Genomic DNA, 14,352 nt, shown 5'->3' with positions numbered 1-14,352 from the left:
ACTGATGTAAAATTCCTAATGCAAGCTGGTCCTCAAAGGTAAGAAGCAGGGATGCTATTTTTTTTTTTTTTTTTTTAACTTTAAAAGGTATCATCCAACTCCGTTTTAAAGATGAGGCACTAAAATAGTCCTTGATTTCCAATAGATCATAGCTTAAGCTCAATGAAGGTTAACATTTTAAAAGATTTCCCTATTGCTTAAGACGGTGTTTCAATGGAGAAGGCTTATGGGGCCCCAAGCAGCTGGACCACCACCAGTCACGTAGCGTCCCAGATAGCACCACAATTGTAGCAAGGAGCCTCCTTCCTTGGAGAATCCCCTAGATACAAATCTGTTTTCCCCGGAGGTATAACACATTAAGCTACAATAGCTACTGCCCAGCAGGAGTTAGTTTATCAAAAAAGAGTAAGGTCATATAAAAACAGGACAAGGGAACCCAGTGAACTCTGAGCATGGTTCATGGGTTTGAAAAGGTTTGTAATGCCGAGGTGTCAGGTTCATTACCATAGGGATCTAGGGAAAACACACCATACACTGTTGTCAAGACGAATCCTGTCTTTACCACTTACAAGCCGCTTTCGCTTATTACATCAGCTTTGTGGTATTCAGTTTTTTCATTTACGAAATGAAGAGGTAATAAAATGATAGTGCCTACCACCCCGCACTGTTGTGAGAAATAAATGGGACGATCCATTTCAAATGTTTAGCACACACACGAGCACATACCGACACCATATTGTTAGCTATTTTTCTTATACTGTTACTTTTGGTGCTATCTGGTCAAACAGAGCTGGACGGAAGGCCTTGGGATGAGGCCTTGGGATTAGGCCTTGGAGAACTAAGAATACACTTGGCAGAGAACACCATATTGCCCAGGTCGGGCAAGCCTAGATAGAAAGATCCAAATATGTTTCTGAATGTTAAGCAGCCTAGAAGTCTGCTGCGGTGGGGGCAGGTGATGTCATGGAAAGAGATGGGCGTGGAGTCTGACAGATTCAAATTTGAAAGCTTGCTTTTCAACCTGTAGCTTTATGATTTTGGACAAATCCTTCACTCCTTCCAGTTGGCATTTCTTCACTTATAAGATGACATTCATGATAAACTTCATTAGATTGTGAGGATGGAATGAGTCAGAGTATCTCAATGTCTAGTTGAAGGCTATTTACAGAAAGCCCGGGAGCCCAGGGTTCTCCAGAGGTGCCTGAGAGGCTGTGGCTGGCGGAGGAGGCGGTTGGGCTTTTGGACTAGCTCCTAATCCCAGCTGTGACCAGGGCAGTTCTGCTTTTATTCCTTTTCCATATTGATGTTTTGTGGAAGATTTTGTCTCTCCATTGTTTTGTTTCCCGTTGTTCACAAAAAAGTTTGCAAACCACTGGGCTGGCAGAGTACTGACCTAGTAAGGTTTCAAATTTTGCAAGGTTTAAATGAGATAACCCATCACATGCTAAGCACAGCGGCTGTCACTTAGTAAGTACTAAAGAAATGCTGCGTATTCGTTTTCTTATTCTTTTGATAAGGGCTTAGCTAACACTATGTCTTGGGTCATCATGCACCTGGTTTGCTTGGCACAGTTCTGGTTCACTCCTGATGTCCTGGTGTAATTACTAATAGGGCAACCTTTCACTCTCAGAAGTGGCTTGGTTTGGATGATAAATTATTTGTCCACTCTTATTATGTCCCACTCCATATGGAAGAGTCATTCCGTGTATTGCAAAAATGGTGTTGGCTACGGGGCTCTGACTGCTTTGAGGCCACAGAATACGAACACTGTTTGAACAGGCCAGAGAGGGTTCAGATATGCTGCCCTTCCAGAAACATCAGACGTCTCCTATACCATTAACCCCGCCAAACACAAAAATCAGTGTCATCCCAGTCTCCATGCAGAGAAGCACGTAGCTATGTCAGCTGGGGGAAAACTAAGGTTAGAAGGGAAAAAAAAATGTAGTTTTTTCCCTTTGCTACAGGGAGGGTGTTTTGACACACACACACACACACACACACACACACACACACACACACACCCTCCATATACCCAGGAGAGAGATTTGGTTTTTAACATGTTAAAATTCTGACCTTTTGTGACTATTAACTCACACATACAGAGAGCAACAGCCTTTCCTGCGGCACCACCCAGAGCGTATCCGGTCTAATCAGTAGACAGAAGAAATTCTGCAGCAGTGACTCACTTCTGGCCTAACAATGGAACTTACGCTCCTTGGCTTTTTATTATTTTCAAATCAGGAATTCTTTTACTAAAATTTGGTACAGTAAATTTAGAACAAAAGGTGTGGACGTTAATGCGTCTCCTGGGTAAATCTCTGATTGCTTGGGCATGAGTGAAGCAAGCCTAGCTAATAATGTCTGCTGTGGTAACTCGGTGCCTTGGACAAAGGTTTCCCCGTGTTTTTATACAGATGTCACATCAAGGAGGGAGAACTTCACCATAAGTATTCTGACTGATTCTGACCAGGTATTTTGAATAGACACTTTCCCTGAAGAGCTGTGTTCCAACGTATTTGTAGGGCACAAAAGCCAGCACACGTCCAATGATAATTTAATGCATCAACCTATCTTGAGTTCTGGTTTTTGTTTTTTTCCTGTGTTTTTTCCCCCCCCTGAAAATTAGCCAGTTTTCTTCTGAACACCCAGGTTAACACTCAATTAACTCCCAGCTGAGAAGAAGGGAAAGGTTGTCCTGGCAACCACTTGGGAGATTCAGTTGGCATAATCTGTGTTACAAGAGGACTTCTTACAGTCTCAGGAACTGTAATGTCAAGTAAATCCATACCAATTTCTGGGGCTTGAAGTGTCTTTAAAATAAATAAACTGAAATGTTCAATTCCTGGTCTTCAAATGAGATCTTTGAAATTTACTAATTAAGGGATCTCTGTGATTAGTTGGGAAAGAAGAGGGATATGGATAAATGTAAATGTAGGGTTGATAAAAATTATACCAATAGGTAGAAATTTGAGCTCTGGAATCACTTAAAACAAGTTTTGGAAACAAAGAATATTTTTGGGACGTATATTAGCCTAGGAAACTGATGGCATGCATATTCCTCCTCTCAGATTATTATAGCTAAAAAAAAGACAAAAATCATCTAACTGAAGTGATTAATCAAAACATTTAAACAATGATATGACGCACACTGGAAGCATTTTTCTATCCTGTCTGGAAAGCTACAAGTCAGGTCTTTGGATGTCATTCCAATTAGAGGCCTCCAAGGTAAGGATGTACAAAGACAACTGCCGTTTACCACTGACTCTTAAACAGGAGGATTAGACAGACTGTTTCCTGTTTGGGGGGAAGAAAAAAAAAGAGAGAAGAAAAAGGCCTTAGGATCATATATTATTTTATGTGTTTCATTTCCAAAATTCTGTTTTCAAGTTCTTCCGGTGCCCAGAGGTGCCAAATGGGATTAAAAGAAATATGATGAGGAAAAAGTTGCCAGAGGTCAACTTGCAATGGAACATGGTCCTTTCCTCCTGGCCTAAATGTCTTCTGATGGTCACGTATTGCTCGTTAGTCATTCTCCTACAACATCTATGAGCATGTGAGCATTTTCTGAGTTTCCTTGGCCATTTTATTACTATGGATTATTATTATTTTTTTAAAGGGACAGGTGCATCTCTCACCCTCAATGTATAAATGACCTTCTGTCACTATCTCACATTAAGAAACCTTGTCATACAAATGCCTAAATGAATCTCTTGTAGCAGGAGCTAAATACGGTGAAAGCTCCTTGGTTTAGTTTTAATAGCAACTGGAATTCTTAATTAGGTGGCATAATCACAGCAATTTAGTGATATGTAAGATTGGGAGATTTAACATTAGTACTAATTAGTACACATTAGTACTAATGTTATGGGTCCTTTCTTTCCACCATAATTTTTGAAAATTGTTGACCAATGTACGGTATATATAGCAACCTTCCATTAACAAGAAAATGTGACTGAGCAAAATATCCCCCTTTACAGCCATGCTGGCCAATAAGAAGTTCATGGTACTTATCATATTCAGATATTAATAATAAGTGATCTAAACTGAAACCATTAGACATAAACAATTTCCCTTGGTTTATATAGCAACTAGCTCAGGGTCATTGTCAAAGGCAGGATTAGAATGTGAACTTCCTCTCAATTTTGTGCTTAACCCACTTGGGTCTCCACTCCAGAAAACAATAGCCTTTTGGGAAGCAAACAAATCCAAAATTTAGACAATCTTATTTGAGCAAAATTGGAAGTACTGTTCAGGGTATAAAAAAATAAAAATTGTTATGTGACTTTGGATATATCATTCATTCTTCTTAGGTCTTGGATTCCTCCTGAAGAATGAGATTTGTTCAATATTCTTAAGGCCAGATTTTTAATTTTTCATCCCTTTCCTAGTAGGTGTTTGGCAAATGTTATGATTGTCTGTTATTACCATTCCATTGTTCTCTACAAAAACAAAGGTTCATAGACTCAAAGAATGCAATAGCAAGAAATTTTAGAGAGCCAGTTGATTACTTCCTAACCACTGAATCCCAGGATGGAAAAGGCAACTTATTGGAGGGGCCCTTGATGCCACTTGTGCCCCCAGCATTATCAGTTGGCCAAATAAACACACATGCATATGCATCACTCATTGTTGTGAGTCACAGAATAAAATTAATTGATAAGCATTATGGTTTCCAAATTAAACTATTAGGTTGAAGTCTATGAAATACTTTACTATTAGAAAAGGGTTCCTCATACCCGAAGAGGTTGGGGGGCTACAATATCACCCGCCTGTCTTTTTACAAATGTATACCTAGAGGTCTAGAGTGTACAAGTGGTCACACAGGAAATGAGGGGCAGAGCCAGGATTAGCACCAAACTCCCTGACATCTGGTCTAGCGATTGCTGGCACCTCATGCTCTAGTAGCTGCCTGCTTACCTGTCCACTGGCCAGTGTTCAGACCTAATTGCCTGCTACCTACTTCATCTTTTCATTGAAAATGAACATCATGAAAAATGTAGAATGATCCATTCATGCACTTCTAAATAAAATACTTGTGGGTGCCTTGCACTGAATTTGAACCTCTACTTGGAAAAAAAGAAATCCTATTTTAATTCAAAATATGCTCAAAAGTATTATTAAAAGGAGAATCACAGTCTTATGAATCTGCAACGAGAACTGTAGCATCTATTAATAGAAGTTGCCCTAAAGCCAATAAAAATAATGTCTTGCCAGAGAATGAGAAATTCACCAAACGGCTTTGTCATTGTTGTTACATTGGAAATAGCCATTCATCATAACACACTCATCTCTAAACCGGGCCATTTGAAATTATTGCTAAAATGCAGATTTGTGACCTGAGTATAAATTGCTTGCTTTTGTCATGTTGGATAACAACAATCAGGCACTGTAATTTCCTTTTTTTTTTTTTAATCAGGATTTTGATCCTGCCCAATGCTCATGCTTTTGACATCATCATGAAACAAGCCCCATTTTAAGTATCCAAATCATGCCTTGTCTTTTTCTTTGTTGTTAGTTATGCCCTGGGCTTCTCAGAGGAAGCAGCCACAAGAGGTGGAAGCAGACTATAAAAAAAGATGGACGATATGCAGCCTTGGATCACTTGGACCAGGGGCCATTGTTAAAAGAGAGTCTGAAAGGATAGGGAAAGGCCTGAGGAGCTTGTACTCTGTAGAGGACAAAACCTCAGCTCTCTGATATATTGGCTCTCTTTTGTATCCCTTATTATACTCAGCTGCATGCTTCCAATTAGTCCCACCCTTTCCTTTCCCCTTTTTAATGGTTCCACCCAGGCTCAAATTCCTACGCCATCTCCAGTCTTCTCTTTACCATCAAACTTCTTGAAAAAATAATTTATATTTATCATTTTATAAATTCTTTTCCTCCCATTTAGATATTCTTTGAGGAAAGTTTGTTTTTTTGTGTGCGTGGTCAAATAAATGTGATAGAGTGCTTAAAGGAAGTTAAATGGGTTTCTAAGTTGGGGGACTTTTCAGATTCTTTAATGCATTGATACTTATTGAGAATATCCAAGTGGAGAAGGGTTCTAAGAAATACAGTTATATAATAGCTTTTTCTCTAACTTAATTGAGAATCTATTTTTTTTTTTTTTTGGTCTGAAAACAGTCTAAGAGAATTTGGGACTTAATTGGCCCTCATAGTTTAATTGGTAATTTAACTGTGCCCTGAGAAACACAGTCTGGAAAAGTATGTTAAGGAATCCATCTTTCTACACCCAGATGCCTGATGCCTGTTTCATAGTAAGTGTTCAGTAAATGTTTGCTGAATGAAGGAACATATGCACGATTCAGGAGCACCACACTGAGCAGAGATCTCGGGTGCCTGTTCCACAGTACACAGGACACAGGATTCAGGCCCATCTCTAAACGCCCATCCTAAAAACATGCCACCATGGGTCTGGCTTCGTGGGCTAGTAGTGTCTTGTGCACTCACAACCCCCGCAGCCCGCCCACCATGATGAGAAGGACCCTGCAGTTCGGTTAATACTCCACTGTCACTGTCTTGAAATAGTCAATAATTTTTTTAAAAAGGGGTCCCCACATTTTTATTTTGTACTGGGCCTCACAAATGAGGTAGCTGATCTTCCGGAGGCATCTCTCGCTAGAGATCTCCTGCTCCTTCGCTAAGCCCTGCCCCTCCCCAGTGCCCTGGAGTTGTCTACCAGTCTTCCCGACTACAGAACCTTAGGTATACCCAGGTTCTGGAGCCTTCTCTTCAATTCTTCTTCAGCAAAACCTACGTTCTGAACATATTGATAACGCAGAGAGTAATAGTCCCTTTAGCTAGCACGCTGGAAAGGATGGAGCATCTTGTTTACAAAGTGTTAATAGCTGAGAGGACAAAGTGTTACCTGAGCTCTGCTCCCATCTTTCTAGGTTCAACGAAATTAAAAAAGGAATGGTTCTTTTAGCAAAGGATTGGCTCTCTAAGAGTAGTATTTCAGATATTCAGTATACATAGATATTTTTGGCATCCTCCATAGATAGATATTTTGGGATGAGGTAACTTTCCCGTATCCCTCAAATGATACTCTTATGGCAACTGCTGACAATATCACTCTACCTATTCATGAAATAGATCTCATTCATATTAAACATTGTTTTAAAAATTATGGTGTTGTTGCATTTTTTTATATGGCAAAGCATTATAAAAGAGATATGTTTTTGTTAAGCAGTTTTACAATAAACCTATTAAAAAACCTGTTTGCTTTTATCTACAATTGTTGAATTCCAAAGAAATCTATTTTGCCATTTTCTAAGCTCCGTGACTTTGGGTAAATTGCTTGATATAGTGAATTCTTTGTTTCCACGTTAAAACAAAAAAATGAAGCCAAAGAATACCTCTTTTCCTACTTGTAGATTCACTTTGGGAGTTAAAGGAGACGTGTGCTTTGAAGACCATGTAAAGAGGCCATGATTAAATAAATACACTTGTGAATGTGCATAGTGCATTCTGAAATGTCTAGAAGACAGATCAAGAACTGAAGGCCAGGACAACCACAGAGTCTACATTGGGGATGAGTTTTGAAGAACTTATGAATGATGAAAACCTGTAGAGCCGAAAGGTGAACGTCTGGATTTTCTGAGGCCAGCATTCCCTTTACCGGCATGAATTAAGCATATGGTCAATGGTAACAGTTAGCTACAGATTTGAATTTTTAAAATGAGTTTGACAGAAAAAAGCTGAACGGAAGCAAGAAGGAAGAGGATGGAGGAAAAAGAAGTTGGATGGGGTGAAGGAAAGGAGGAAGGTTTCCTGTGCTGCTTTTCATAACAAATAGGGGCGTGCACAACAGAAGGAAGAGACAAGAAAAGTTAAACTGATGCTGATCCTGTGAAGGAAGGAAGGAAAAAGAAAAACCTTTCAAGGAAATTTTTAGGGAGACTGTTTCATAAACAACAGCTGCTCAGGAAGAATTTATATAGAAGGGATCTTGATTAATAAATCAGAATGATTTCGAGACACATATTGGCAGTGATTCAAATCCAGGGGGTGGAAAGCCCATAGGCTTCAGATCAGCAGAGAAGTTGGCTATGTTTTCAAGATCCTATCAGTAGTAAAAGGACAAGCCTTGTGGGAAGACCTTGGTGGTGGTGGAAAGCCAAGGCTAAATTTTTCTGACTATTTGCTTTAGGAAGGAAGGAACAGATAGAAGAGGCATTGTGATACGGTTTTAAAAAAATGTATTTGCGATTCCATTCAAAGTTAGAGGACGATTTGGTAGACTTGACAGGGTAATGTGAGTGGGAAGGGGGAACCAAGGTGGAGGTCAGGCTACAAAAGCAGGTGGGAGAGGTGGGAGATGGAAGGGTAAATAGGCAAGATTAAGAGTAACAAGAGCACAAGAGCTCCCCCCACACCTCCAAAATGAGCAAATCAAGCCATTGTTTTTTACTATCCAACTAGGGTCAGAGCAGATATTGAAGGCCAACTTGGTTCGCAGTAAGTTTAGATCCATGCAGGTATCTCGGGCTCATGGAGTTCCAGCATTAGCCCGTAGGAAAGGAGGGTACAGGGATAGAAACTAGAGTCCCTGTGGGATTTGGGGTCCCATGCAGGAGCCTTGTTATAGAAGCACACAGCAAGAGACCAAGGTCATTTCGGGAGCAGCTCCAACTGACTGGGTGCTGTCCCTTCCTCTTTGATGCAGGGCCCCTTACTGAATGATGGTAGATCCTAGAGTCTGACATGAAGCAATTGGATCCTATTCCGGCTGGAGTGGAAGGTACTGGATGGAAAGCAAGAGGGTTTCAGGAGACTAAGACAGCAATTGTAAGAGGAGAAAGAAAGATAATTGGAGCGGACCTTCTTATGTATAAAAAGAAAACATTTGTAGAAGCAATCACATGTGGGGTATGGGAAGGTGAAGGTGGGGAGGATAGAGAAAGGGAAAGAAACATAGGCTAAGTGTTCTAAGTATGTCACAGGTGTAATCTCATCTTAATGTCACTGAAACCCTGTGGGGGTAGATTATTAGTTCCAGGTTACAGATGTGTATTCAGGTTTCTTGCTACAGATAGTGATAATTGGCTAAACTTGGTTGTACACTTACTATGTAAAAGGCACTTTATAGGTTCTCTCTTAATCTTTACAACAAAAATAGGAAGTAGTACTATTATTATTTCCATTTTCCACATGAAAAAAACTGCGGCATGGAGAAGTCCTGTAACTTGCCCAAGGCCACACAACTAGAAAATGGTGGGAACCAGGATCCAAACCCAGGCAATCTGTCTCCAGTGCCCAGAAACTTAACCACCATGATTAAGTTAAGAGACAAACAGAGGGAAGATATGCTTACAAAAAGTTAGAAATTATTATTTAAGAGGAGACAAGGACAGACAGGGATGGGGAGGGAAAGCCTCATCCAGAAAGGAGAATTTGAAAGTTTAATTTTTAGCACTAGGAGAAACTTTATTGATAATTTTAATAATAATGAAGATAATACCACAATGAAAATTTATTGAAGGCTTACTATGAGCCAGACTCAGCTCCAATGAGATATATTATCTCATTGAATTTTCAGAACCATCCTTTTGTCTCTTATGGAAATCCCAGGACCTAGAACATAGTAGGTGCTCAATAAATATTTATTGAATGAATCTTAAAAGGTGACTCTACAGTGTTACTTTTAGGAAACTCTAGGTTGTAGAACAAAATCCCTCTTGTTTTATTACCTCACAGCATTTCTTTGTCTGAAATTATCCTATTTTCTTCTTAGTTTGTTTATTATCTCCTCTCTCTCTGTCTCTGTTAGCATGTGCCCTCTAGGAGAGCAGAGCCTCGCTCATCTTGCCTAATGCTGTACAAGGCTTTGGGCAGGAAAGTGATGAATAAATATTCACAGTATGAATGAAAAAGAGAACCCAGTATTGTAGCCTTTCAGAACAACTCTTCCACCACTATAACACATTGAATTCCAGAGCAGAGACGCAGGCCACTCACGTACTGGTATGCATCTTTCTCTCGGTGTCTGTTCTCAAGGAGCACCTGTTCACTTTTTTCATCACTGACTCAACTGTTCATTTACCTACGTAAGCTTAGTTGTGGAAAAAGGGAAAAGAAATGTCTTGTTGGTTCTGTTTTTAACACATAAACAGAGATCATCAGAGAGGTGATCAAATGATCTCTGTATAAAAAATGACTCTCTCACCTTATACCCACTAGGATAGCTACTGTTAAAACAAACAAACAAACAACAAACACAAATAGAAAATAACAAGTGTTGGCAAGGGTGTGGAGAAGTTGGAACCCCTGTGCACTGTTGGTGGGACTGTAAATAGTGCAGCCACTATGTAAAACAGAATATGGCATTCCTAAAAGAATTTAAAATATAATTACTATACGATCCAGCAATCTTATTTCTGAGTATATAACCAAAAGAATCTCAAACAGCTATTTGTACTCATGCTCATAGCAGTATTATCACAATGGCCAAAAGGTGGAAGCAACCCAAGTGTCCATTGATACATGAATGGATAAATAATAGAGGATATACATGCAATGGAATATTATTTAGCCTTAAAAAGAAAGGGAATTCTGATACAACATGGATGAATCTTGAAGATATTATAGTTAATGAAATAATCCAGTAACAAATGGACACATACTTATGTGAGGTATCTATAGTAGTCAAATTCAGAGTCAGAAGGGGAATGGTGGTTGCCAAGGGGTAGCTGGAGGGAAGAAGGGGGATTTGTTGTTTAACAGGTACAGAATTTTTCAAGATGAAAAGATTTCATGAGATTTGTTGCACAACAATGTGGATGTATTTAACATGCTTGAACTGTACTCTTAAAAATGGTTAAGATGGTAAATTATGTTAGGCGCATTGTATACAATTAAAGAAGAGTAGGCTAAAAAAAGGACAACTCTTGGTAGTATGACATATGATTCATTTGAAAGGATCAAGATCCTAAAGTGAATGATTCAGTTAAGGCAAATGGAAATGCAGATACATAGAAAGGAATAAGGATGTAAGACTAAGAAGGAACAGCTACCACCCTAAACAACCTGTATCAGAGACAAGGGAGGATAAGCATAAGAGCTTGGTTTTGGACTTCTGATGGTTGGCGTTGCAAATAACACTTTCTTTGACGGTTTCTTAATGTAATGCACAGTCTTAAGCACTTTACAAAAATCACTATAGCGATTTAGGACTTTGGAGCATGCGATGTTTACAAAGTCAGGCTGATCGGAGCGGGTTGTGACTGATCACGCTGCTCCAAAGTCTCTATGACACCATCCCGCAGACACTCACCTGTCTACACGGAGCTGGCAGACAATGCTTAGCACATCGACGACTCCTTCTTCTTTCAGCTGTCGACAGCAAATGGATGTAGCAATAAAACACCCCGTTCTACCTATCCCCGCACTGAAAAGAAAGGACAAAGAATAACAAGGTGGAGGAAAAATAGCGACGATAAAATATATTCTTTTAATAAGGTACTTTTAAATTTGAACCAACGGTAAGGATTAACTACAAGAGGAACAACAACGATTCTTATGGACTGAGTATAACAACATGGGCTCTGTGCTAAGTGCTTATATGACATTCTTTCCTTTAGTTATTTGCAGTAGGATGAGAGGGGTGGAGGGAGGTGATGGGTGGGGAGAACAGGGAAAAAGACACTGTAACTGTTCTACAATGAATAACTAGAGCCTGAATTTAGGTAAGGTCTGGGCCCTAGAAAGGCGGGGAAAGACTTAAGCACACATCACAAATGTGAGTCTGGAGGACTGGAGCTGAACAGTCAGAAAAGCAAAAAGTCAGGGGGGTTGAGAGGCAGGCTGAGAAAGGTGAAGGGATTAAGACATTCAAACTGGTAGTTACTATAGTTATGGGGATATAAAGTAAAACATAATATAGTCAATGATATGGTAATAACTGTGTAGTGCCAGGTGGGCACTAGACTAATTGGGGGGAATCACTACATAAATTATATAAATGTCTAACTGCTGTGCTGTACACCTGAAACTAACATAAAATAATACTGAATGTCAACTGTAACTACAAAATAAATAATATATATACATTTTTTGTAAAAAAGCAAAAAGTCAAAGAAGACTAGTCCTGGAGGACTAGAAGAATGGTAGTCCCAGTGAGACAAAGGGGGAATTCTGGAATGAGAGAGCTGATTTGAGGGACAGAGAGAGGGGAGTTTGGTCTTGGATATACTGATGGTGAAGATTCCAGTGAATAACTGAAGATTCAATTCGGTTTAGGACAGAGGAGGCAGTTAGAGGCACATTTTTCCAAATCGTTTACTTCCAGGTGATTGAGTAGAAACATTATCTGTCCTTAAGGGTTTACACATTCATCTGCCTTAGAGAGTATGTCATCAACTTAACAAACGCTAGATAGATAGATAGGTAAATAGATAGATATAGATCTCTCTCTCTCTCTGTGTGTCTCTCTTAGTAATTTTAACCACTAAAAGTTTTTATGGAAATTTTTTTCAATTCTACATTTATATTCCCTTTCTTCTAATGTCTAGTCTCCTTGATGTTACTATTTTGCACTTGCTTCAGTTCAATGTATCCAAACCAGAATTAATTCTCTTTTCCCTCAATGGCATTACCAGTCAGCCACAAGTTTTCCAGCTTAGAAATCTTGGAGCCATTTCCAACATCTCCCACTCCCTCACCTCCCACATTCAATCTGTTCCCAATTCTTCTATTTTCCATCTCTACTGAGCGTCTGGGATCCATGCTTTCCTTTCTACAGACTGTGCTCACGTTTTCGACAGCTCCTTTCTTCATGATTAGCAATGATCTCATTTAGGTTTCCAAGTCTTAAGTCTTTTCTGGGACTAATTCACGACACACACAGTTGCTAGGGACCTGATCATATTACTCTCCACTCAGAAACTGTAGATGGCTGCTATAGTTATAGCACAATGTCTGAGCTTCTTACCATAGTATTAATGACCTTGACTAATATGAATGTAACTTTCAAGCTTTATGTCTTTTTACTGTCTTCCTTGGACTCTTTGTGCCATTTTTTTTTTTTTAATTAATTTACATGAGTCATTGCCAAAAAATGCCTTTTATTTTCCAATTTTCCTTTCTGTGTTAATGATATTTCTTCAGTCAGAAATGCCCTCCCAAACTACCTTTAAAAAACACAAACATTGGTCATTTTTAAAGATCTTGTTTAACATTGTTCCAACTTGTATAGGCTTTCTTCAATCTTCCTAGTTTGAATTAATAGCTCCCTCCTTGACACTCAAATAGCATTTATTTCTCCTATTTGGAACTTGTTTCTGTTGAATGTAAGTGCAAAAGAATTCAGAGGTAGAACGGTCTCTTTCAGTTGAAGTGTCTATTGAGAGTTTGTTTCACTAATGAGATAGGATTTGAACTGTACCCTATGAATGGCAGACATTTTGATTATCATGAATGAGAGAGAATACTCCATGCATGATAAGGGCATAAGAAAAGAATAGCTGCAGAACAGGGTATATGATGTGTGACAATAAGTAGACTAGCTTGGCTTGAAGAGAAAATTATTTTAGAGAAATTGTGGGAAATAAGACTGGGAAGGTACACTGGGGTCTATAAAAGGCCTTATATGGAAAGCTAAGAGGTTTGGACTTTATCTTCTAAAACAGTGGTATGTTGTTGTTTTTCTGTGTTTTTTTTTTTTGTTTTGTTTTTTTTTTGAGAATTTGATGAAAACTATAAACTTTCACTCCCCCAGAAAAATTCACATAACTTAATGTACTCAAATTTGCTCCAAGTAACATCAAGGAGTTCACTGACCCCTGTAGCTCATCCATAGACCCAAGATTAAGAACTTTAGCTCTAGGCAATGGGAAGCCATGTGATGAAAGAGGGTTTTAGGAGCATCATCCAAGAGAAGTGCATTGGGGAGGCCATAGTTGGGGTGGGGCATGGGGAAGTGGGGTGTGTGTGTGCAATTAGCTGACTACTTCTAAAATACATGGATGAGGTCATAAGGGTCTGAACTTGGGTGGTTGGACAGGAAGTGATGATTATGGGAGAAACTTTGAAGGGAAAGCCAATCTGGTGACTGATTAGATACTGAGGCTAGAATTGAGAGAAAGGCCAAAGATAACTGTCAATGTGAGACGTTGAGTGCCTGGAAAAAAGATGGTCTCATTCTTAGAAATGGTAATCAGAAGGGGAGCTGATTTTATAGAGGAAGTGGCTATGTCGTTTTAGATATCCTCAGAGTTTTATGATTTTGGGTGGTTCCAGCCCTAAAGTATGGACAATTAGGTTGTTTTTCTTTGGCCCCAAGCTAAGTTTGGGATAAAGCCTAGAGCTAGAAACTGGATAATGATGCCTCTGGATAAATAGACATATAGT

The 14,352-nt window shown here is 39.2% G+C and overlaps 1 protein-coding gene across 6 annotated transcripts in view; it reads right to left on the bottom strand.

Moving 5' to 3' along the window:
* PTPRR (protein tyrosine phosphatase receptor type R) overlaps positions 1-14,352 on the bottom strand; it is a 244,596-nt gene that overhangs the window by 4,848 nt on the left and 225,396 nt on the right. For all 6 annotated transcript variants that reach the window (XM_019748998.2, XM_074325415.1, XM_019749000.2 and 3 more), the window contains one exon: positions 11,279-11,392. In XM_019748998.2, coding sequence (XP_019604557.1) covers positions 11,279-11,392 — 114 coding nt within the window. The remainder of the gene's footprint in view (positions 1-11,278; positions 11,393-14,352) is intronic.

Source organism: Rhinolophus sinicus, linkage group LG02 (assembly GCF_036562045.2).
Source record: "Rhinolophus sinicus isolate RSC01 linkage group LG02, ASM3656204v1, whole genome shotgun sequence".
Lineage (NCBI taxonomy): Eukaryota > Metazoa > Chordata > Mammalia > Chiroptera > Rhinolophidae > Rhinolophus > Rhinolophus sinicus.
The sequence above is the reverse complement of the archived record's forward strand: the minus strand, read 5'-3'. Positions and strand labels throughout refer to the sequence as shown.